The sequence below is a fragment of the Camelus bactrianus genome, chromosome 18, assembly GCF_048773025.1.
Source record: "Camelus bactrianus isolate YW-2024 breed Bactrian camel chromosome 18, ASM4877302v1, whole genome shotgun sequence".
In the NCBI taxonomy this organism is placed as follows: Eukaryota; Metazoa; Chordata; class Mammalia; order Artiodactyla; family Camelidae; genus Camelus; species Camelus bactrianus.
Window position 1 is genome coordinate 16,980,116 of NC_133556.1, and position 26,173 is coordinate 17,006,288.

General features: G+C 41.9%; 1 protein-coding gene across 2 annotated transcripts in view; it reads right to left on the reverse strand.

The window, feature by feature from the left end:
- Positions 1-7,860: 7,860 nt before the first annotated feature.
- LCMT1 (leucine carboxyl methyltransferase 1) overlaps positions 7,861-26,173 on the reverse strand; it is a 46,925-nt gene continuing 28,612 nt past the window's right edge. For both annotated transcript variants that reach the window (XM_010960998.3, XM_074346173.1), the window contains exons 6-11: positions 23,963-24,065; positions 19,330-19,450; positions 15,968-16,069; positions 14,836-14,927; positions 10,047-10,144; positions 7,861-8,082 (exon numbers count right to left, since the gene is read on the reverse strand). In XM_010960998.3, the coding sequence (XP_010959300.1) occupies positions 8,060-8,082; positions 10,047-10,144; positions 14,836-14,927; positions 15,968-16,069; positions 19,330-19,450; positions 23,963-24,065 (539 nt within the window). In that variant the 3' untranslated portion in view covers positions 7,861-8,059. The remainder of the gene's footprint in view (positions 8,083-10,046; positions 10,145-14,835; positions 14,928-15,967; positions 16,070-19,329; positions 19,451-23,962; positions 24,066-26,173) is intronic.

Genomic DNA, 26,173 nt, shown 5'->3' on the forward strand with positions numbered 1-26,173 from the left:
TTAAAAGAAAGAAAAAAAAATCTTTTTTTAACCAACTGAGCATTTTATATATATTTTCTGGGATGTCAGACATGTGAAAATTGATGCTTTCAAACCCCACTGGTGGAAAATACAGCTTTATTGGAAGAAAATGTGAGCAGCATTTTTCAAAATGTAAAAATGCAAGATCCTCTGATCCAGCAACCTCCTTGCTAAAAATTTACTCTTCAAATAAACGCACAAAAACTTCCCATTACAGGTATTCAAAGACATCTGTTGCAGGATTGTACATTAAAAACAAAAAACAAGAAATTACTGAAATGGCCATCTAAACCAAGAAATACCACCCAGCTGATAAAAATGAGGTAAATCCATATGTACTCATATGGAAAAGCCACTAATTTTTTTTATTAAATGGAAATATAAATTTTTTTTTAGGGGAGGGGGTTATTTGTTTATTTAACAGAGGTACTGGGGATTAAACCCACGACCTCGTGCATGCTAAGCATGAGCTCTACCACTGAGCAATACCCTCCCCACGTAAGTGTTTTATTAAGTGAAAAAAGCTAGGTGATGCCAACTAAACATTGGCACTTGCCATCTGCCTCTACAAGGATTGGATCACGCTGGCACTTGCCGTCTACCTTTGCTTGGGTTAAATCATGAGCCGCTGTGCCCACTGACCTCCAACGCATCCTGAAAGGCGTTCAGGGTGGGGATCAGGAATGAGGCTCTGGGCTCTGGGAAAACCGGCTGAACGGGCCTTCAGATAGGTATTCCCAGGAGATTTTAGGAGTCCAAATTCTTGCATCTCCTCATATCTAGAAAAGCACTAAAATCATTAACGGTGACATCTGCTCCTTGTGACTAGCAGCAGCCTCTGCCTAAATGCGTCCTTGACTGAACATAACCCCCCTTCACTGAAATCACATGTGAGACTGAGCTCCCCCTGCCTCTTCGGATCAGGTTCTCAGAGCTGTCTGAGATGCTGTCTCCTGGGCTATCACCCTCATTTTGCCCCAGATAAAGCTTAACCCACAACTCTCACGTTGTGGGATTTTATTTCATCGACAGTAGAGTGTCTAGGGCATAAGCACTTTTGTGTAAATTTTTTAAAGGGTGTATTTGTGTATGTGTGTGTTATAGTTGCAAAAAATGTGATTTCCAGTATATCATAAACATTGTAGTCTTCCGTTAAAACCATCATGTCATTCTTCTAAAGTTTACAGTGGAATGCACGTACCACAATGGCTTTCATATCTACCCAACATCTAACTTAAAAGTATACAAGCAAGCTCATCTTAAGCAGTTGGAAATTTCCCATGGCTTCTGTTACTCCTTGAACTTGTATTTTCATTCCACTTAACCCCCCACACCAGATTCTTTAAAGCTCAAGATTTTTTTTAGTTAGTTACTCTAACATACCTCTCCCAAATTATATATATTATTACACATAGCATATATATTTTATGTGTCTGTAAGTATATCTAGAGACAGAAAGAGAGACACAGCAAGAGTCACAGAGAGAAGAATAAAAAGAAATTAGTAATTGTATAACTTCTCTGTGCCCACTGGCTCTAAATGTTAATTTTATTCCCTTCTGAATTATCATTACAATTATTATTAGTAATTGATCCGTATAATCCAATGATACTACAAACGTGGCTAACTAATTAGTAAACATAAAAATTAAATTTTATTGGAAATGCTTCTTTTAATGAGATGGATAGGGCTGGTTTTACTTATTTAGTCAATGAGTTCATAATCCCAAGGATGACTATCGCTTATTTCTGCAAAATAAGGTTTTAGCATGAATTCAGTTTCCATCTTTCATTTTTATAGATGTAGGCATGGAGAAACCTTTCACAAAACAGAAGGAGATGGTAAGAGATTTTCTATAGTAATGCTACATACTTCTTTGAACACCTTTTGAGTTAGACATCATAAAAAAAATTTTTTTTAAGTCTACTGCTTTCAAAAAGGAATTCAGCACTCCGACAATGCTACCATAACCCCCTTCAATTTTGTTGAAAGCAAAGAATCCTTCAAATCTACAAAAGGATTTAATATTCGGTCGTTATCACTTATCCACTTTCTCAATGCCCGCACCAGTATTTCTAAGTGTCCCCCCACCCCAGGTTTTCACTCCCAGAAGAAAACAGCAGTAAAGACCTGAGATGAGGGAGAATGATGTTCTTCCAAGAAGCGGGAAGAGGGCCACGGAGAAAAGGAACAGATTGCAAGGGGTGAGGATCTGGAAATGGAGTCGCTTAAACAGTGTTTCTCAATCTTTTTTTCTTTATTTCCTCTCTCTGGAGACTTTCAAGTCATTTTTTTTTTCTTATCATTGCTCCATTAAGTTTTAATACACAGATATACTCCATATGAGCTCTTTGGAAGGGCTACAAATCATCCTCTAAGAACCAAATTTGGCCCCATCAGGAGCAATATCACCTGCATTGGGAATGGAAGCCTTAAAAGCATCCTTGTGACCCCCTGGGACTTCTTCATCACTCCCCATCGCTCCAGCCTCTCCTCAACCATCCCACACTCTCTTACAGCCAGGAACTCTCTTCCTTCTCCCTCCCACCACCCCCACCCCAGGTCCCACTCACCTGGCACATCCTCAGGTCTCAGCTTCCACATCTCTCTCCCCCCAGCCCCTCCCATTGCACCCTCCTGGACTTGTCACCAAATCCTGAAATGACCATGCTTTTTATTGGGGACCACTGATGGCTGGTGCTCTGTGAGTGCACGTGCTGTGTCCACTGTTAAATCTCCACCCCTAGCACACAGCTTCACACAAAGTAAGCATTAATGAAGGAACCAATCAACCAATAATTTGCCTTCTTCCCCCTAAGCCAGCACCCTCACCTGTATCTGTTAGCTACTAAGGGGTAGCAAACTGTCCCCAAACATAATGGCATAAAACAAGAACCATGCATTTAACTCACGGTTCTGCAGGGCAGCTGAGCAGTTCTTCTGGTCTGGGCTGGCTTGGCTGATCTCATCTGGGCTCCCTTGTATATCCGTGGTCAGCTGGTGAGTTGCCTGCAGCCCGGGTCTACGGAGGGCTTCATCTGGATGGCTCATCTCAGCTCCACATGATCTGCTCATCCAACAGACCAACCCTGGGCTTACTCACATCGTGGTCACCACATGGTTCCCAAGAACAGCAAGAGAAGGTGAACCTCAATGCACAAGCACCTGTCAAGCTGCTCCCCTCTTGTTTTGTTATCGGCCCATTGGCCAAAGCAAATCGTGTGGCCGCTCCTGTCTAAAATTCTTTGTGGCCATTCTTTGCCATCTGCCACACTTCATCACCAGCACCAGGTGAAGGAGACCCTTCGTGACTCCTTTTCCAGTGGGGTTGCCTGGTTTCCTGTGATGTTCCTTTGAGCATGATTTCCCATTCCCTGCTTCGCACTCCTCAAGGACCACCTCCTCATCAATCCACTTCCTTAATGGGTCTCACTCATCCCCTTCTCTCTCCTGTGCCCTTGGGAAGCCATGATCCACCCTGAGGTCTCAGACCTCCCAGCACTCAAACTCATCCGTAAACAATGGGTGAGTAAAACCAGAATAATAGGTCTTAGCTGAGTTCTCAGAGCTCTCCCAGGTCATTTCATTACTCACTTAATCACTGAGTTTAGCAGGTTCTGTTTGCAGACAGTGTAAGGTGATTTCTCTGACACTGAGTTTAGTGAGATCTTGGATCTTGTTCCCTATCTGCCTTCCCCTCCAGGGGTTCAACACGTCTGGCCTTGAGAAGCGCCTCACTTAAACAGTACCTGCATGACTGCAAGAACTGTTACTTGGAGACTTTTTTTTCCCTCTTCTGCTGATCTTCAACTTGACAAACATTAACCAAGAGCCCAACGTGTGTTATGAACCATGTTCATAACCTACTGGGGTGTCCATCATTGGTGACAGTAGCTGATTCCCCCACCTCTGAATCCCAAGGATGTTTTCCTAGAGTAGCTATAAGCCGAACATGTGGATAAAAGTAGGACTGCATCATCTTTCACATGATGACGATCTTGAGTCACTTGGAGTCACTTGAGGTACTTGAGTCGCTTGAGCAATGTAATTATTTTATTTGTTCATTTGCTTCACTGACCCTCAGCACCTGCTACACAGAAGGTGCTTGATAAGGACTTCTGGAATGAATTAAAAGGATGACAAGTTCAGGCAAGGACCATAAAGGCAAAAAACCAGATGCCGAGTTACAACCACAGGGGAAGTTTACACAGGGGAACGGGGAGGGGATGTTTAATCTAAGCTTTAAGGGCTAAGGCTGCGTTAGGAAAGGAAACAGCAGGTGCAAAGGTCAAAAGAAGCAGAGTGCTACAATGTGATTTCTTTTATGTTACAAATCCTATTTATCTTATGTAAAGATTATAGGATTTAAGCTATGTTAAGCTATGCAAAGTAGTTCAAAATGGAGTCGCAGTGGCCAATGTAAACTTACATATTAATTGTTTTGAAACATCTGCTGTAGGACTGCCAGTGTCTTAGGGGGATAAACTAAAATGTTACTTCAGAGAAGAAATTTGATGGGCAACATACAACTGCAGAGCCAAGACACCCTTCCCCAGGGTAACTGTTACTCCTTGGAAAGACACCACTGAGCCAAGTGACTTGAAGGCTCTTTGGTGGAGGACCTGACTCCATGCTGCTGGGAGCCATTCCAGATGGATGCTGCCGGAGGCCCTGTGGGAGCAGGTCACTTCCCACTCACACCTGCCAAGCCGCGGTGCTGAATCTGCTGAATGGGAGACAGCTGCTCGTGCTGAGATGCCTCCTTCTGGGATTTCTCCTTGGAGTGGTTCGTTATTCCTCCTCTACTTTGACTAACCTGTGTTGTGTGCAATAAATCAAGTGACTCGTGAATTGCGTATTGGCTGTTTCGTACATCTCCAACTCCGTGGTCCTCACCTGACCTTGCGACGGTTTGGTAGGTTGTAGAAAAGAAGGCAGGCAGAGCTAAGAGCGTCACGGGAGGGAGGAGAGTGGCAAAATGAGGTGGGAGAGGCGAGGAGGGGCCGGAACACGCAGGGTCTTGGCTTCTTGTTGGCCACAGGAGGGAGCTGATTTCACACCAAGAGGAAGAGGGCTATTAAGGAAGGTTTTTAAGGAGGGGTGTGGGATGCCCTATTTTATATTGGCAGCAGCTACCTCGGAATGAGGCTCTGCTTCTGGTACAAGCTTTCCTTTTCCTGTGAAGACTCAGCCCCTCCACCTGGATGGCTCTTACAAGCGTTTTGATCTGGACCAGTCAGTCAGTTTGACCTCCAGGTCTTTGCCAAAGGTACTGACCTCAAACTCACTGCCATGGAATCTTGTATAAACTGTCCAGCTTTCAGGAACAATATTCAGGCACATCAGTTCTGCAGGCCTTTCATTTTCCCCAGATCTTCTAAATTCTACTCCTCTAGGAACTCCAGCATCCGAGGACTGTATCATTAGACTGTGCTGATTTGGCCGCATGCAATTGCACTCGGGCAGGTTGCAGCAAGGGGACTTGGAGCAGCAGCTACAAGCGCAGACCCCAAGTATTCTCAGAGATCCCACCGAGGACACCCAGGGGAAGCCTCCTGGGTCTCTGTGCATGGAGGATTGTGCTTCTCTTGAGAATGAGGCTGGCTGATTTTATGGAAACTGAATCCTATTTCAATCCTTGTGAGGACTTCGCAGGAGTCAAATTTGTAGCCCACTTCTAAGACTTGTATGAGACAATAAAATACACACATCTGTGGGCCTTTTTAAAAAAAAACTCACGTTCCAGCTCCCCAAAGCATTTATTTTTGCTTTTCGTGTTGACTTAGTTTTACTGTCTATCTCAATTCCTTTTGTGGAACAAGGAGGGGTATAAAAAAGTAAAGCAGAATAAAAATATAGATTCTGCCCATAGCAGACATTCTATTTATGACCATCCATGTCTTCTCCTCCTCCCCCTCAAAAACAGTAAAAAACTCTAAGATGAAAATATAGTTGGACTCTGCTTTGAGCTTCATACATTTTGATATTATGCAAATATATTCTCTGTGCAGTAGCGCAAACACAATCAAAACAACTCCACATTGGGTGACCAATGATCTAAACACTTTCCAGTTTCTTTCTCTCTTGCCCATCTTGCATTATAAAAGCCAGAAAGCCACTCCCTTGCATGGTCCTTCTCAACTTCTGGGTTTCCAAACGTACCACCTCCGTCATTTCTGTGGTGTTGGTGCTGCACCGCCATTATTTTCTTGTCATTGCCTTTCAGTGGAGCCACTTTTAAGATGAAATTGATAGATACTTTATGGGATATTTGATAACATAACCATCAACAGTAATGGTGAATCATGAGCCTCGAACAGAACATAATCCATAAAAATAAATACAAGGAAAATCAGAAATAGCATTGAAGCCAGAGTGGTTTTTTAAATTTTAGCCAGATGCTGCTGCTGCTGCAACTGGTGAAGTGCTATCACCCTCTGACCTTCACCTCTGACCAAAGCCAAAATCGAAACATTAGAACAATGCTAACATGGTACATGCATACGCACATAAAAAACAAACAAGTTCCAGAAAACCTCACCCTTACTGCTGGTAATGGGCTATGCTATGACATTTTCTCTTTTATATATTTTTTAAAACAATGGATTTGATCCATTAAGTGCACTCACCATCCATGAATGGCTTCGTCTCATGGTTTTAAAAACATTGGACTAGTGAACATTAGGGTTAAAGACACACCAGTACCAGCCTGAGATCTTCTCCTTGAACTTAAGATGTGAAAGATAACTGAAAAGGAAGCAACGTTCTCACTGAGTGACTCAATGGTATTTCACGCTGCATCAATGCGTCAACGCCTGTCAGTGGGCACCCCGTTGCGTAGTGGGACGCAGCCCACACTCTAGGGAACGCTGATCTAGAGATTCTGGGAGGTGGAGTGAGGGGCTGGAATCTCTCTAGGAGAGGAGAGGGCGGGGGGCTTCCTCACTGTCGTTCTGTGTATGCAGGTTCCAGTTCACAGCCCCAGTCAGATAACCAAAAATTTCATCAGGCGTGGGTAGGCCTTATGTTTTCAAATTGTGCAGTAGGTCCCCTGGAGCCCTTTGCATCTGTAGCATAACTGTATTAGTTTCCTCTTGCTGCTGTAACAATGATCACAAACTTAAGTGGCTGAAAACAACACACATTCATTCTCTTACTGTTCTGGCGATCATAATCACAAATCAATTTTGCTGGGCTAAAGTCAAAGTGTCGGCAGGGCTGGTTCCTTCTGGAGGACCTGAGAATGTTTTCCTGCCCGTTGTAGCATCTGGTGGCCTCCTGTGGTCCTCAACTTCTGCCCTTTCCTCCATCTTCAAAGGGCAACATTCTGGTCTCTGCTTCCAGCATCACACCTCCCTCTGATGCTGGTCCTCCTGCCTCCCCTTTGAAGGAAGGACCCTTGTGATTACACTGGGCCCACCTGGACACTCCCGGATAACCTCCCATCTCAAGATCCTTTACTTAATCACATTGCAAAGCCCCTTTTGCCACATAAGGCAACATGTCCACAGTTTGGGGGATCGGGAGGGGACATTTTAGAGGGCCAAGATCCAGCCTGCCACAAGGAACAAGGTGAAGGAGGACGGAAGCAGGCTAGGGCAGAAACGGGCGCCGAGACGAGCTCCAGCACCTGGTCAAGGTGCTGAATGCAAGGCCAGGTGCTGCAGACAAGAGCACACGGGGGTAAATCCTACGACGGATGCAAGGGAGTGCGCTGTCTGACTCACAGGCAGTGAGCCAAGGTCAAGGTTGGATTCTGGATCTTTGGTTTTAGCTGACACAGAGGTGAACCACAGCCCACCCAGGGGAGCAAACAGTAAACGGCAGAGGCCCAACACATAGGCAATTGGCAACTGAAATTTATTTAACTGATGAGCCAACATGAACAGGAGCTGGGACGACAACCCCAGTAACTGAGGTCCCTCGGAGTGCGGGTGACACTGGTAGCTGGGGCCTGACCACCGATCAGGAAACTCGGAGGGTCAACTCTGGAGAGGTCAGTGGGTTCAGCTCTGGCTCAGCACAAGTCTTGAACAGATCAGTAAGTTATTTCCTTCAAACCTGAGGGGAGGAAACACACAGTCGCTGTCAGGAGACTCTCCCAGGTTGGGGCAGAGAGGATGGAGGTGGGAGAATCCGAGGCTGCCGGCCCCAGGCCCACAGGGACTGGCTCTGGGGCACAGGCCACAGGTCCGATCACCGAGGCTCTGGTCTCTTATGTAAGATGAGATTTCACAAGGAAACAAGAGGTTGGATGAGACTGTGTTTATGGGTAGTTTTACAGGGATTGGGAAACACTGTAACAGTTTATGGACTCTCCGCAGTAAACACCGAGAAAGTCTATTCTTTACATGTTGAACTTCGAGCGAATGCAGACAGACCTTCCCCAAATAACATACAAGTAACTGATTATCACCAAGCAGCCAGGCAGAAAGAGGGCCGAAGAAGTCCCTTACATCAAAATGTTCAATATATTATTACTTTATAAAAACTAAAATTAACTCAATAGTATTACAAGCCACCTATATTTCTAAAAGTGTGGAAAATTAAGTATATTCAAACATAGCCTCATGACAGAATATAAAGCCATTAACATAGAGAGTTTTTAACAGCAAGGGGAAATGTGTATGTTATAATGTTTCGTTAAAAGATGAGGAATCAAGGTTACATAAATATAAAAATTCCATTCTGCTAAAAACAAACAAGAGCTAGAAAAAGAATGGAAGGAAAAAGTTACCAGGGCTTATCTCTGAGTGACGGGCATGTGGGTGATTTTTTTTTCTTTGTCATGTATTTTTTTTAGACGTTTCCAAAGTCTCTAATTACACTGAAAATTACATTGTTTTTAAAAATGGGGGATAATAGTAAGATAAAAATACACTAATATTGGATACAGTTCCCTGTGCTATATAGTAGGTCCTTGTGGTTTATCTATTTTATATACAGTAGTGTGCATCTGTTAATCCCAAACTCCTAATTTGTGTATAGTTGTATATAACTATATTCAATATTCTGTAATAACCTATAATGGAAAAGAATCTGAAAAAGAATATATATGTGTATGTATAATTGAACCACTTTGCTGTAGACCTGAAACTAACACAACATTGTCAATCAACTATACTTCAACATAAAAAGAAAACACACACTAATAAACGATTTTTAAATAAAAAACAATTCAAAAGGATTCTGTGGGCTGAACTGCCCAGCTGGGCAAATTTATAAACTAGCAGGAAGATAAGCCCAAGGCGGGTGGTTAACAACCTGGAATTTTCACACAGCAGACGTCCTGGCCTCTGCCAAGTTCTTTGTTTTGTATCCAATACCTGCCTAAAGCCCTATGTCAGACACATCTGTAGGAAGCCTGAGGGCACCTTTGACAAGAAAGACCAGAACTGGGAACTAAACTGGTCTCAGAGATGCCCAAGGGAGGGGTATCTGCCCGGGGGAAGGGAGGTCAACGTGGGCAGCGTAAAGGAGGAACTGGGTCAAGACCAAGGCAACAGGACACACTGAGACAGGCTCCGCGCTCTGCCCCCGGGGCCGGACTCAGCCAGGCCGGGGAAATCCACCTTAAAGAGAAGATGAGAGGGAGATATTCAACCCGCAGCTGCAGGGGTCTATTAGAGACAGACTGTGTGTTTAACATCTAGTCAACCTGGTTACAAGCCAGTTATAAAGATAAACATTGGTTCCTTTTATTAAGATTATAATAAGACCAAAAAAACAAAAAAAGAGAAAGAAAAAAGAAGATTATAACAAGACTCAAGGTCTTTACCTTCCACCTGAGGAAACACCACAGTCGACCTCTAAAGCGATGTGGGTTTGTTTTGATACATGCGGTTTATCTGAATGGTTCTCCTGGTTTGTGTGCTGTAAAGACACAGAGGACGTAACAGCTAATTCTCCAGCCATGCTCGTGGATACATGGATACGATCCTTTAGTTCTGCCTGGGTCCAAAGCTCCCGTTGTCTTAACGTTCTTTCTATATCTAGGTCAGGTCAGCAACGGTGAAGTCACCTACCGAGTTCACCTCCTCCTTTGGTCGCCCAACAGAGGCAGTAATGCTGCATGAGCTGCTCAAGAAGCTCCATTTCATCCAGGAATTCAAGGGACTCTATCCTGTCAAGAGAATGAAAATAGAACAATACAACAATACAAAGGGACAGAATTAAAATGAAGGCGATGCAGCTTACTTTTGGGTTCAGAAAGATGTTCATGCTATACTAGGGGAAAAGAGGCAGGCTACAGAACAGTCTGCGTGGTGTGGGTCCACTTTAATTTATTTTTATTGACATGAAGAAAAACTACCGTAAGTAAGGTCAAAAATGACAAATGACAAGCTAGAAAAAATGTCTGTGATACGAATGACAAATGGTAATTTCCTTGCTATATGAAGAGCTGTTACACTTCAACAAGAAAAGCTTTTAAAACTTATTTAAGAGGTGGGTAAAAGACCAGTTCACTGAGGAGGAGAAACAAGGACTTTTCCTCTTCTTTATGCAAAGAGAAATGTAAATTACAACACAAGCTATGTTTTCAACTAACAGTTGACAAAGATCACAAAGGCTGATACAGGGAACCCTCCTACACTGTTGGTGGGAATGGAACTGGTACAGCCACTATGGATACCAATATGGAGGTTCCTTAAAAAACTAAAAGCAGAGTTACCACATAATCCAGCACTCTCGCTCCTGGGCATACCCAGAAAAGATGAAAATTCTTAGTTCGAAAAGACACATGCACCCCAATGTTCACAGCAGCACTATACACAGCAGCCAAACATGGAAACAACCCAAGTGCCCAGCAACAGATGACTGGCTTAAAAAGATGGGGGTGTGTGTATGTGTATGTGTATGTGTATATAAGAATATTATTTGGCCATAGAAAAGAAAGAAATATTGCCATTTGGAGCAACCTGGATGGACCTAGAGAGTATTATACTTAGTGAAATAAGTCAGACAGAGAAAGACAAATATTATATGATATATAATACAAAGGAATCTATGTACGAAACAGAAACAGACCCACAGACATAGAAAACAAACTTACGGTTACAAAGGGGAAAGGGTGGTCGGAGGAATAAATTAGGAATGTAACAGGTACAAACTACTATATACAAAATAGATAAGCAACAAAGATTTACTAGATAGCACAGGGAACCATATTCAATATTTTAAAATAACCTACAGTGGAAAATAATCTGAAAAAACATATATATATATATGTTTATATATATAAACATAACTGAATCACTTTGCTATCTACTGAAACTAACACAATATTAAAAATCAATTATACTTCAATAAAAAAAGCTGACACACATTTTATCAAGGCCCTAGAAAAGAGGCGCTCTCATGCGTTACCAGTAGGATTACAAAATAGCACAGCCTCACTGAAGAGCAATTTGCTCCCTTCTATCAATGTTTAAAATGTGTATCTTTTTGCTCAGCAATTCCGCTTTAAGAATTTACCCTGTACGAGTTCAAGAAATCTCACTGCAGCATCATAGCTGCAATGTAGTAACAGCAAAAAACCCTGTAAACTAGAAGAGATGGGTTGAGGAGATAAGAACACATGCATACAACAGGCTACCGCGCAGCCATGTGAAAGGGCCTACTGTTTGCACGTACTGACATGAAACAGCCAGAGCCGCTGAGACACAGCGTGGAATTTAAAAAGCAAGTTACGGGGGGCTGGGGGTACAGCTCAGTGGTAGAGTGCACGCTTGGCATGCACGAGGTCCTGGGTTCAATGCCCAGCGCCTCTGTTAAGGGGAAAAGTAAAAATAAATAAATTAAATAAATGTTTTTAAAAAGACCATTAAAAAAATTAAAAAATTAAAATAAAAAAATTAAGAAGCAAGTTGTTTAGTAAGCAATGAGCACCACATATTACTATCTATGTAAAGAAACAGGAATACATACGTTTGTATATTCATAGGCTACTTTTGGAAAATACAGAAACAACAACTAACTGGTAATGGTGGTTGTCTCTTAGAACAGAAGGTCGTGGACTGGCAGTGAGGGTGGTGGACCAAGGGTTTTGTTTGGTTTTCACTCTATACGACTTTATTCTTGGTTTTTTTTTTCTATCATGTGCTTGTATGATGTTTTTTAAAAAAAATCACTTTAAATGTAAATTTTAAATGTATACACACACACAGAGAAACATGCACAAACATATGAAAACAGCTTTTTAAAATGTTTTCTGTTGAGATATGTGCCCAAGGTGGGGAGGGGGTGGGGAAACGCAGGTATTTCCAGAAAGGATAAAGAAGAAAAATAAAAGATGATCTATGTGCACTATTCACAATAGCCACTGTTAAAATTCTGGTACTGCCACCTGTCCAGGCTGTGTGTGTGCGTGTGTGTGTGTGTCTGTGCGCACCTGCGTGTACAGGGGTTGGGGGCTGTGCACAGTACGTGTTCCTGCATGTTCCTGTATTTGCGTTTCGCTCCTGTCTAGGTCAGCAGGCCTAAGAGTCACATATGAAGTGAGAGTGAGTATCCATGAAGTGCTCAGCACCATGATGAAGGCGCCAGCACGGTTATGACCAAGTTCAACTATCAAGAGACACCAGACTGTGAAGCTGCTCCCCCGAGGTGAGCTCCAGAAAGGCAGGCACAACTTTTGGCCTATTTTGATCGCTGCTGTAACTCTTGAGCTTCGAAAAGTGTGTGGTGCACAGCAGGCACTTGGCATTTGTCAAATCAACAGGCCAGCCTTCGACTTCTTTTTATACAGGGTATCCGGCAAGAGCCCTGGGCAAATGTACCCACCAATTATGAGGCATCCGCAGAGCTGGGAGGACTGGTCAGCCTGGGGTGGACAGACCAAAGCCCGTCTCGCCTCATCACCTGCCTGTTAGGACACGTGCCGCTGTCTGAAGGAGCCCACAGCAACGAGAGACTAATTGCTGCCTAGAAGAAACTTGCGCCCCTTGTGGTGGATGCCAGTTTGACTCCCCTCTGGGTCTCCGGAAGAGTAGCCAGAGCACTTCCATTACAGACGCCAGGCCTGGGCTATTCAAAATAGTTGCCTTGACATGTAGCAAATGAAAACCAGCCTGTGGGAAAGGAAAATTCTAGAAGAATCCAGAAACCACTGACCCGATCACGTGGAGACAACACTTTCACAACCGTCAAGGCTTTGATGGACATACTTGGAAAAAACAGTGATACTTCTAAAAGTTAACAGGAAGTTTGATGAAGAAGCAAAACCAAAAATTCTCATTATCTTGCAAGAGGCCAAAAACTAGGTCCCCAAAAGCAGGGGGAAGCACAAATCAGGAAGGACAAAGAAATCATGGAAAAAGACTTAAGCTGGCATTAACACTGTCCAGAGATGGTATGGTGAGGCTCCCTCCAGAGTGATTTATAACGAAACTACAACAAAACAAAATAAAAAACAAGACCCCACAAGCAAATATCCTGCTGCAGGCATTACTCTCTAATATCTTTAAAGTTATTATTATCAAGGAAACAACCTAAGTGTCCATCAAGGGATGAATGGATAAAGAAAATGTAAGTGTGTGTGTGTGTGTGTGTGTGTGTGTGTATATATATATACACACACACACACACATATATATTAACATGGAATATTATTCAGCCATGAAAAAGAACAAAATCTTGCCACTTGTGACAACAGGATGAAACCTGAGGGCATTATGTTAAGGGAAATAAGTGAGACAGAGAAAGACACCATACCACGTGATCTCTCTTATATGCGGGATCTAAACAAAATAAAACAGAACAGCACAGATTGGTGGTTGCCAGAGGTGGCAGGGAGGTGTGAAATGGGTGAGGGGGGTTCGGGAGCCAAAAGGTACAAACTTATAGTTGTAAAATAAGTAAGTCACAGGGATGTAATGTACTACATGGTAACTATAGGGTAATAATACTATACTGCATATTTGAAAGCTGCTAAGAGTTTATCTGAAAAGTTCTCATCACGAGAAAAAAAAATTCTGTAGCTATGTGTGGTCATGGATGTTAACTAGACTTACTGTGATTCCACAATATGTACAAATATCAAATCATCCTGTTGTATACCTGAAACTAATATAATGTATGTCAATTATACTTCAATAAAGAAACTAACATTCATTTAACATATCTACATATCAATATAAATACTAAACATCATTAAACAGGAATATAGTAGCCCTGAATGTCTTGATATGTAAAGATAAACACAATCTACTGTTAAATTTTTTCAAAGGGATAGTGGTTTACAGACAAATATATGTAATATCCATCTACTGATTCAAAAAATAGAAATCTATATATCAACAAAAACTTATCTTTATATACACAGAGAAAAAGATACACCCCCATTTATAAACAGCTGTCTCTGGAAGCTGCAGCTACAGACTGCACAATGGCTTTATATTCCATGTACTTTGCTCCAAAATTGTTCCAGAAACACACGCATGTATTTCTTTTATAATAAGGGGAAAAGTTCGCTTAAAAATCTGCAAGCAGACTTTTTTTCCCCTTAGAAGCCCTTGGGTAATGTTATTTCTCCTTTTTCTCCAAAACACAGGGATTAGGCAAGATTTCCACTGTCTCCGCCTGAGACAGCCTGTTTTAGCATAAACCTTATCTTAGCTAAGTAGCTAATGAGTTACTCTCAAGGTGCTATCAGTGTTTAACTTATATTTAGCAGGTTAACTCTCTTCAAAATAAGACTAGTTAGGGGGTGGATTTCTTGTTGGTTTTTTGGTTTTCTTTACATTAAAGGATGCAGGCATTTAAACCTTTAATTCACAGCATTTATCAGGGAGCTAAGTCTGGCCCGTCCCATACCTGCTCACTTCCGCGCGAGGTAATTTGCTGTACAAATTCATCATATCGATGGCTGATGCCGTCTCCCACCCGTTCGACAGGAGCCGTTCTTTCTGAAACGTGCGGTGGAGAGAAATGGGGAAGGAGCATGTGCTGTCATACAACTCGAGCCGTGCTCTGGGCAGGCGGGAGCTTCCCTCAGAGGACTCCTCCCTCAGAAGCCCATTCTGGCCCCTATCATCCTCCTTCTTATTTTCCGATTTTCTATACTGAACACACATAGTTACAACAGGGGGAAATGCACTAAAGTATATTTAAAAAGAAATACAGGAAGAAACTTTTCTACAAGCAACAGTTTTTACAAGAGCCCTAGTGGTGACATAATGTAAACCATGTAAAAACTAACCTATTTGAATTTCAGAAGGGGTGGGAAGTGTCTCTTCAGAAAAAAATTTAGAAGTCAGTATGGGAGGGGGACTACTATAGATTCCAAGAGATTTTAAGGAACCTATCAGTCAAACACAAAGTGTGAACCATGTTTGGATCCTGATTCAAATACACCATGAACATTTTTTTTCTAGATGATCAAGGAAAACTGAACATGAGTTGGGTGTTAGATGCTATGAAGGAGTTAGTGTCGATTTGTGAGGTTTTGATAATGGTATTACCATTCTCCTGGGAGTGGGGTGTGGCAGGGGGAAGGTCCTTAGTGGTAGGAGATTCACACTGAAGTATTTATGGGGGAAATGATATACTGTCTGGGATTTGCCTTAAAATATTCCAATGACAACACCAACAAAAGTTTCGGGGAAGAGGGTAAAGAAAATGACAATGACAAAATATTAATTACTGAAGCTGGTTGATGGAACAAAATGGGTGTTCATTTTAACTGTTTGCTCGACTTTTACGTTGTTTGAAAAATGGCATAGTAAAAAGTTAAAATAATAGAAATGTAAGTTTGTATTTTCCATACCAAGATGGCAGCCCAGGGCTTGGATTTCCCCAGTACGATGGCCCAGTGGCCCACGTGGGGCCCTAGCTGCCCGCAGGCAGGCACTCATGAGGGAGTCTCACATTCTCTTATCTGCGAAGGGAGGATGCCCTCTTGGCTGGCTAAGGGTACAAGAGGATGTCCCGATCTCTGCTCTCTGACCTGTGACTCTAACGACTTGCAGGTCTCCACTCCTGCCAGGTCGCACTGTCGTCTCCGCAAGTTCTCAATCATGATCTGCCCAAAGCGATCGTCCATGTTCACCTGGGAAGGGAGAGAGGCTCCTGGGCATTGCCGGAAGGGTTTCTTTGTTTCTTACATATGCAAAATAAAACATCCCATTTCAAACCAGTCAAGGCTTGACATTTGATAATACCCAGCACAGGTTAACGGAAGCCTGAGTGCAGTCCTGATGGAGCATAAACCAGTACAGCCCCTCAAAAGGCAACTGGGCAGTGTCCGTTCATTGTTAACACTCAGCCTGGAATCTAGCAAGCTCACTGCCAGCAACCTGTCCTACAGACAGACTCGCTTGTGCACACAAAGATGCAAGAGCATTTACTGCAGCTTTATGTGTAAGAGGAAGGATCTGGAAAGCCAGCATTTGGGGTTAAATAAATTCTGGCACGTTCATATAATGAAACACTGACAGCTGTGAAAACAAGAAAGGAAGATAGACAGACAGAAACGATCCCTAAAATAAACCCCTGAAAAGTAAGGTAGAGAAGAATGTGTATAGTATGCTCCCATCTGCCTTTAAGGAAAAAAATCCCTTTCTCCGCATTTATGTATGTGTAGGAGAATTCTAGAACACAGCAATGTTGCTTCTCAGGTTAGAGGCTGAGGTCTGGAGTAGATGAGAGAGTTATTTTTCTTTGTCTACCCTTTTGAACTGATTTTTTTAAAAAATTCAGCACGTGACATTATTTCTTGAATTAAAAAACTAGTTAAAAAAAATCTATATAAGTACACAATTGTCACAAAATATTATGTACACTACTGCAGCATATACATTGTGCCTTTGTCATATACAAGGTATCAAAAATTCACCACTTTAACAATATGTAAAATGATTTCTGTATTCATACAACCATGCTGCAAGACAAGAACCAATGTTAATTCTTCCTGGGGGATGCGTTTAGGCTTACGTGGCACTAATGACCGGATCGCACACTATTTATTCAGGACAGAAGCATGTCTGTGAGCACAAACGCCTGCATTTTGTAGCCCAGGTTTGGATCCTGGCTTGACGCTTCATAGCTGTGAGGCTGTGAGCAAGAAGCCTAAGCCCTTGGTGCGTCAGTCCCCTTACCTGTAAAACCAGGACAGCCCTAGGACCTACCTCATGGGTTGTGGTGATGATTAAATACGTTAATATATGTGAAACTCACAAAAGAGCGCCTGCTACATAAGTAATCAAATTCTAAGAATTTGTAATCATTATCATTACTGAAATTATCATCATCCATGTGGTTTTGTCATAAAAGTACTAATTAAAAAATAATGTAAGACGTGAGCAATTGACAAACAGGAGGCTGCCGCTGATTCTGCATGCATTAAAAGTTGATTACTAGCAAAATGAGGGTGGTGGGCAGGGATTTGAACCCATCAAGGGACGGCTGTGGTCAACACACTGAAAACTGGCACATTGCCTGGCCTGCTCCAAAGTGACACGATCTCTGGTCAAAATTCACTTAGCGCACCATCTCTCACGGGCTGCTGAATCGAGGTTTGCTGAATCAAAGAACACACAAATGGAGCAAAGTGAGTGAATACCCGGAACGTGTGGTAACAGGGGGAATGGGACGCCTTTTCCCCAGGTGTGGGATCCTGAAAGCAAAGACAGGTCACCAGGACTTATTCACATCAGAAGGTAAGACGGATGAGGCCACCTACCATTATATGGATATTCACCAGGACTGAAGATGGAGTCTGGGGAATGCCTCCAATTAAAGAGACGAAAGGAATTAAAATCAAGCAACCAAGGACCACCTATACAGGAACCTGGATTGGGAAGATGGGGAGGGATGGTGGGTAAGAGGCCAGGAGGCCAACATCTAGCCCTGGATCTGTCCATAGTTACGTGACGTTAGGCAAGGCCCTCTACTGCTCTTATCTGTGATAAAACTGAATAATAAAATGAGATTAAAAAAAAAGAAACAAAAATCGGGGGGAGGGTACAGCTCAGTGGTAGAGTGCGTGCCTAGCATGCACGAGGTCCTGGGTTCAATGCCCAGTACTGCTCTTAAAAAAATTTATAAATAAACCTGATTATCACCCTCCCAAAATATAAAGTCAATAAAGCTAAACTAAAATAAACAATAAAAGTAGCTAACATGTACTCAGAGCTTATGACCACCCCATTGTTGTTCAACATCTCACGGGTCCCCACAATAATGCAGAGAGCTGGCTATGTTTTTTTAATACACTCAACAAATTTAATCTGAATTATTAAGACTTGAGAGGTACGTATGTTCATGTATAACTGAAAATTGTGCTGTACACTGGTATTTGACATAACATTGTAAAATGACTATAACTCAAAAAAAATGTTAAAAAAAAAAAAAAGACTTGAGAGGTAGGTATTCTTATCCTTTTAAGAACAGAGAACTGGGGCTCAGAGACAGTCAAATAGCTAACTTAGTAACAGCTTACTTAATAGCCGGCAATGCTGTAAGTGCTTACACATATATTAACTCATTCATTAATGATGATTTTGGGATATGATCATCCTCATTTTTCAGACGAGGAAACAGGCACAGAGAGGTTATGTAACTTGTCCAAGTCACACAGCGAGGCAGTCTGCCTCCAGAGAATGACCTCCCAACCACCTAGCCATTCTGCTCAGGTCACAGAGCTGATGATAACGTCGAGGGCCAGGATTCAGATGCGAGCGGAGCTACATAACCCTTGCAGTGCTATATCAGAAAGAAAAACAGGCCACCCATGGGCCAAACTCAGTGATTTTAGAAATTAGAAAATTTTACATTACAGCCCTTGCATTTCAAGTTAGAAACGCAACTTGTCTTCAAAAAACTGGGAGTTCAGGCAACTTTAGGCCCACATGGTAACAAGTGGCTGGAACCAAACCATGGGCATCCCATGAAGTGGGACACAGGGGTCCCAGTTCACCAGTCCACACTAATTACACCTGCCCAGCTTCCTCCATTTGCATTAATATCTGCCTCTGAAGGCATCTGAGTTTGCTACCCCTACACTGATGATAGCCAAAATCCCCTCCATCAAGAGCTACGACTTTATAGTAAACACGATGATAAAATAAGAACTCAAAATACTCTTACAAGGCCAAAACAGACATTCCCAAAGCTCTGGGTAGAAGTTCGCAAGAAGTCAGGAACTCAGGAGTACCAGGTTTGCCAGAATTGGTTAATAAAGAAGATATGTGAGTGGCCGGAGGCAGGAGGAAAAGAACTCAGGGAAAGCATCCATTTGCAGATGCTCAGAGAGGGAAAGTCACCACTGGAGTCCCATGCGGGATGCAAGTTCCTTATGCTTCCTTTTACCTGCTCGTAGTTTATGAACATGGCAGTCTCAAAGCTGTTGGCCGCCCACTTGAGAAGGTTTGCAGACTGCTCCGGAGTCATATAAACCAGCACACATTCAGCTATCAGGAGGGTTGGCAATCTTAAGAGAAGAAAAAAAGGCAGATAACTAAGTCTTCATCGAACTTGGACTCTCCAGTTTCACATACGTTGCAGCACTGGAAGCGCAGCTCACACCCAGGAAAACCAGAAGCACTGGTTTTCGCATCACCTAATCAATGCAGTAATTCATGTGTAATCCCATCATGACCCAGAGTTTTATCCTGTAAAAGGTGAGCAATCAGCAATGATTTTTGTCTGGCTGATGAAAATGTGCTGTGTGTGGTAGGCTGTAAAAATGGCTACAAATTCTTCCCTACTGTGCACCCACACTACGGTGATGTGGACCTGCAGATACTCCCACTCAGGAGGTGGAGTGTATCGTCCTTCCCCTGGAATCTGGGTTCATCATGTAACGTGATTTGGCCAACGGAGCAGGAACAGACATGATACAAGCAGAAGCCTGGACATGACTTGCACACTGGTGCTCGCTCTCCTGCTGCACTTGGAAACCTGAGCCCACCACGTGAATGAGCCCAAGCTGGCTTGCTATAGGAGGGGAGGCCCTGTGGATGAGAATGAGGCAGCCTTGCTAACCTGCCCACTGTCCACACTTGAGTGAACCCCAGGAGGTATCAGCTAAACCTGGCCCCGAGCAGAAGAACCACCCAGCTAAGCCCAGCCCAAACTGTCAGCTCACAGAATGCTGAGCAACTCAGCTGTGGGCTGTTTTTAACTACTGAAGTTGGAAGGATTTGTTACACATCCAAAACTGACAGATACAATCTAGAGAGACTGATACTCATTCAACAGACTATCATTCTTCTTACAGAAGCTTTTACTATCAAGAATTGAAAACAACATGAATAGTCTTCAAGAAACTACATTAGTTATTATGTACTCTGATTTACCAGGCCCAAAGTAATGAATAAATTATGAAATAGGAAAAGCAATAAACTCCTGCAGAAATTTCTAAAAGCCTTAACTTTGGACAGGAAACACTGGCATCCCCAAAATATGCAAGCTCCACTGGTTTACTCCTGGCTTATGTATTACTGCTCCTTCCCTGACTCCTTCCCTGGACCCTCCCCTCCCCCTCTGCCATCTGAATAATCATATTCCTCACTGCTGATTGCTATTTCTTCTACAAAGCAAGTGAGTTATTTTATTGGTGGCAATCTTAGAATCAATTGTGTGAACAAGAAATTATGCAACAGTTGTGCAATAAGAAATTAGTTGCAAAGAACATGGCATATCCCCCCAGTGGACTGCCAGGAAGCTCATACGTATGATGCTTTAGCACTGAATTTACTGACACGGACGCTCTCCATGGTCCCAGACTCCAGCGGCCTCTTTGTTTGCTCCCCTATACTTCTTCAAAGCAGGTACCCCAAGAGTCATTAAAGAGTTCATGCAATTAGCCATTTAATGTCTCTTTTTTCCCCACACGATAATGTAAGCTGTTTTGTTCACGGCTCTCTCGTATCTGTACACAGTAGATTCTCAACTATTTGATGAATGAGTGAATAAATAAATGAACAAATAAGTGAACATACGTACATATATATGCACATACATATACGTACATATCTAGATACATTTGATTTTTTTAAAAGTTCCCCAACTGTATGCAGAGCACAGTCACATTTTAAAGACAAATACATATTTACAAATTTTGGCATAAAATTTATTAAGGTGGTTATCTCTGAGTTCAGGATTTGGGATGATTTTTATCTGCTTCTAGGACCATCAGAACCATCAGCAATAGCTACTAAAACTATCAAAATGAATGAGATTTTTTAAAAATAGTTTTCTACATTATCATCTGTTAACATTTATTGCTGAGTTCTGTTATTTTCTTACTTTTCAAGGAGGAAACTGAGATACACAGAGGTGAAATAAGTTGTCCAAGGTCAAAGTCTAGTGTATCCTTCCCTCAGAATTCAAACCTGTCCAGCCGGACGCAGTGCCATTACTGTGCCATTAAAGAGAAAGGGCACCCGCAAGTAAATGCTGGCTCTGACCTGATGGTACCAACTATCCACCTGCTCTGCCCATCTGGACTTCCCCCTTTTATTAACAGTAAAATGTTATATAACTTATTTAAATATATATCTCTAAATGCTTCCTGGACCCATTTGGAACTTGGTACAAAAAAATGAGGACAGTGATCCAGAGGAAAAATAGTCAAGAACGAGTTGTAAATAAAACTGAAAATCAGAAAGAAAAACATTAAAAAGAAGATTTTTTAAAATTAACTATAGTGTAAGTCTAAAACCTGAGATTATACCAATAGAAATTATTAGAAAAACTGACTGAGGGAAAAATAGTTCCAAAACCTCACCTAATAGGTTGAATACTTAGAGAAATCCAGTTTCAAGCATCTTTTTTAATGCAAAAGGTAACCATTATTTACATAAGATATTGACACATGGGATAGCCAGGTAGAGGTTATATGAGAATTTTTTTTGCAACTTTTCTGCATATTTGAATTATTTGAAAGTGAAAAGTTAAATATTTTACAATGTATTTTGTAAGAGGTCACCATTAGCAATATTAAAAGTAGGATTAATACATTTCAAAATATAAGTGAAGTGGGGGAGGGTATAGCTCAAGAGGTAGAGCACATGCTTTGCACACCCAAGGTCCTGGGTTCAATCCCCAGTACCTCCTCCAAAAATAAATAAATAAGTAAACCTAACTACCTTCCCCCACAAAAATAAAAAAATAATAAATTAAATTTAAAAATATATATATAAGTGAAAGAAAAGCAAAGACAAGACAGCCCATAAAGTAACACACAGAACACAATAAAACCACAAGGAAGAATATATAATTCTAATACTGGTTACATCAATTGTTTTTAGATCTTCAAAACCTCCAGCAATGGTAGCCCTAGTTGCTTATTCCTTTCATCGTTTGCCACTGATTCTTCACGTTCAATTTATTCTTTAAAGTAACTTTCTCTTACCTTCCTTTCAAACCTCCCTTTTGAGTCACCTCAAATATTCTTCAAAGTGTCGTCTTCACCTACATTAGACCATGTATTTGTAGACTTTTTGATGCTGGCCATTCTGACCGGTGTTAGGTGATACCTCACTGTAGTTCTGATTTGCATTTCTCTGATAATTAGTGATGCTGAGCATCTTTTCATGTGCCTCTTGGCCATCTGAATGTCTTCTTTAGAGAAGTGTCCATTTAGGTACAGGACACCATGGAGATGTGCCTTTATCTCCCATTAACTCTTTTTTTTTTTTTAATTGAAGTGTAGTCAATTACTATGTGTCAAGTTCTGGTGTACAGCACAATGTCCCAGTCTTGCATATGCACACATATATTCGTATCTCCCATTAACTCTTTAACTCCAATCTAATTGTGACCAGCATCACTGTGCTAAAATCACACATCTCACTCCACTCCTCTGCTCCCCAGTGGTACTCACTCTCAACAATTTGGTGTGAACCCTTCTGGTCCATTTTTAAAATACTTCTGGGATGTATATATGTAATCATGAAAATATGGTATTTGGGGAGTTTGATTTTGCACATTTGGTATCACTCTCTGCATATTACTCTGCAATTTCATTTTTTAAAACTCAACATTAAGTTGTGGGGGGAGGGTATAGCTCAGTGGTGAAGCATGTGCTTAGCATGCACGAGGTCCTGGGTTTAATCCCCAGCACCTCCATTAGAAAGATAATAATAAATTTTTAAAAATAAAGAAAACAACTATGGAAATTATTTTTAAAACCCTCAACATTAAGTTTCTGAATTCTCTCCAAAGTCATGCATTTTACCTATCATCCATCCATTCTCCTCCTGATGAACATTCAAATTGTTTCCAACTTTCTGCTACTAAAAATGGAGGCCGCAATGAACATCCTCCTTGTACACACACGTAGACCTTCCCAGGGGGATACGCCCGACAGTGGAGCTGCACCAGCACGTGGTACCTACATTTACAATTTCACGAGACACTTCCAGATTGTCCCTTGCAACGATCATACCAAGCTCGCTTCCACCCGTGGTGTACGTCCATTCCTCTCCCCCAACACCCTTGGCAACACTTGCTATTGTCAGACTTTCACATTTTTCCCAACTTGGTGGGAGTAAAATAGAATTTCACCTGGTTACTACTGAAGTGAAATACCATTTTCATATGATACCAGTTTCTTCTTTGAACCTCCAGGCCATCTATCCTTTGCCCATTTTTCTACAGGGCTCTTTTTGTTAACAGTAGCTATTCTTTATACATCAGTGTTAACCCTTTCTTTATGTGTTAACAATCGTATGTTTCTATGTATAGAATTATCTTCCCCGAAATTTTGTATTAGGCATCAGTATTTTATAAAGCAATACAGGTGATTCCAATAGGAAAACAGACTCAAGAAACACTGTTTCTAAAAAAAAATTCAGAAAGCCTTTCTAAACAGCTATGAAATTATAAAGATTACAGGGGGAAAAATGGTACATGGTATGATGCTGTATTTCTAACTGGCCTTATCTCAAAATAGCAGAAAATCACAAATGTAAGAGGTTAAAAAAAAAAACCTCACTGTGTATTCATGTTACATTTCTTTAGTTTCTCTTCCAGTTCAGGTATATCTCGGAGATCTGCTCCCATGATGCAGTATCTCTTTGAATCCAACATGTGCCCGTCTGCAAATGCAAGAAGAGGTTATAATTCAACAGAAGTTAATCAAGAAGAGACTATAATTTAACAGAAGTTAATCAAGAAGAGACTATAATTTCAATGGATATGGCTTTCTCAAAACTAAAGCAAATTTGTTTTTCTCCATTATAAAAATATATGTTCACTATGAGAAAAAGTTAGGTGAAGGAAGGTGAAAATTAAATAAAATCACACCTTCCAAAAATAACTATTAGGGTTTTGGCATATAACATTCTAGCCTTTTTCCTATGTACTTAAACTCATATACACAATACAGACACATCCTCTCCCTCTTCTCTCTCACAAGCACACACCCTGCACAGCAAAAAGAAAATGGGGCCACCCAATACTTGCTTTGAAGGCTTTTCCTATTTAACAGTAGTATCAGGGACATCATTCTCTGTAATGACTTCCCAGTGCTCCACGGAGTGCATAAAACTTACTTTGCCAATTGTCGCTATTAGACACACAGTATTTCCAAGTTTACTCCATCCTAGGCACTGCGGGGAGCATCCTTGTATATATACCATGAAGCACTTATCCAGTTAAGCAGGTTACAATGAGCAGAGTCAGGAGAACAAAGAGTAAGCCTATTTAAATATTGGTACCAACTGGCGGGCTGCTCTCCAAATGTTTTGCCAATCTGTGGGATATCATATTTAAAGGAAAATAGCTTATATACTAAAAGAGTTACAAATAAAATATTTGCTTTAAAAGATTCCAGCAGAGATTTGGATAGAATGGTATATATAATGGTTCTCAAGCTTTGACAGCTATCAGAATCATTCAGAGGGCTTGTTAAAACACAGACTGATGAGGTTCCGCGCCCTGAGGTTCTGATCCAGGAGATTTTCCAAAAGTAGAAATGTGCCATTTCTAACAAGCTCCTCAGACGGTGCTGGTGCTGTCAGTCTGGGACTACACTTTTAGAATCCTGGCGCACTTTTTAGTACAGGCGATAGTTAAAGTCAGGGATGGTACATGGAGATTCATCCATCTAGTCACAGTATTTTTGTGTATGCCTGAGAATGGTTTCAATTAAAAGTTTAAAAAATAGATTATAATAAAAAAGAAATAAAACTGCACGACTGTTTACCCAAAGCATTGTTCACTCAACTTCCCCGGGGTACAAACCATGGAAGGAGCTGGAATATCCGACAGCCGGCCTGCATCGCTGCTGAGAACTCAGGTTCCCATCTGAGAACCCACAGCAAAGGGATGTGGGAAAGACTAAAAGCAGCCGGAGAAGCCCATTTGGCTGATTCAAATACACTTGGCCACCCACCATAAGCTAAAAGAACCACCACCCAGGAACCTGCTAGAAGTCAGGGAACCACCACAGGGCAAGGCCGGGAAACCCGGCATCAGCCCCGAGCACCACAAGCCCGAGTCAGGGAAGGAATACAAAGCACGTGAAGGCACTTGCTTGCCCTGCTGTGGAAACGAGCAACGATTCCCAAACGCCCGTGTGCTTTCTTCCAAATAACATATATATTAATAATGAGTTTTTCCATTCTTAACCACAAAAAAAAAAAAGAGAGAGAGACCATCAGAATGTTGAAGCACGTGGTTCTCTCAGACCACACAAGTCATGGGAGACACGTCTTACTCAGGATGTGGATCTAAAGGTAGCACGCGAGACCGAAATGGCACATGGTCACAATGACTCTTAGAAATTGAGCACAAGGTACGGCAAAACTGCAAGAATCAAGGACGTGGGTGTACCCAGCAGTGGACCAGCCACGGCAAGCCGGCACACGACCTGGGAAGCACTGACCCCAAGGTCTCATTAACGACAGAATCGGACAACTCTAGTTATCGCTCATCCCCCACCCACCATGCTCCCAGGGCTCCTCTGAAGTCAGGGGCTCCTCAAGCTGTATAGAAACAGAAGGCGCATTACCTGCCCTCGAAGGATGCCTTACCTTCACAAGAAGCAGAATGTATCTTGTAGAGGATACAGGGCCCAGGGCAAGTTTCAGGGAAGTTTTACTCCTCTAGAAAAACATGCCATTTTTATAAACTCTAACACTGGTGAGACACCCCAGGCACAACAGAAAAACCGTGGTGCATCTGGAATGCTCCTGAGTGTGGG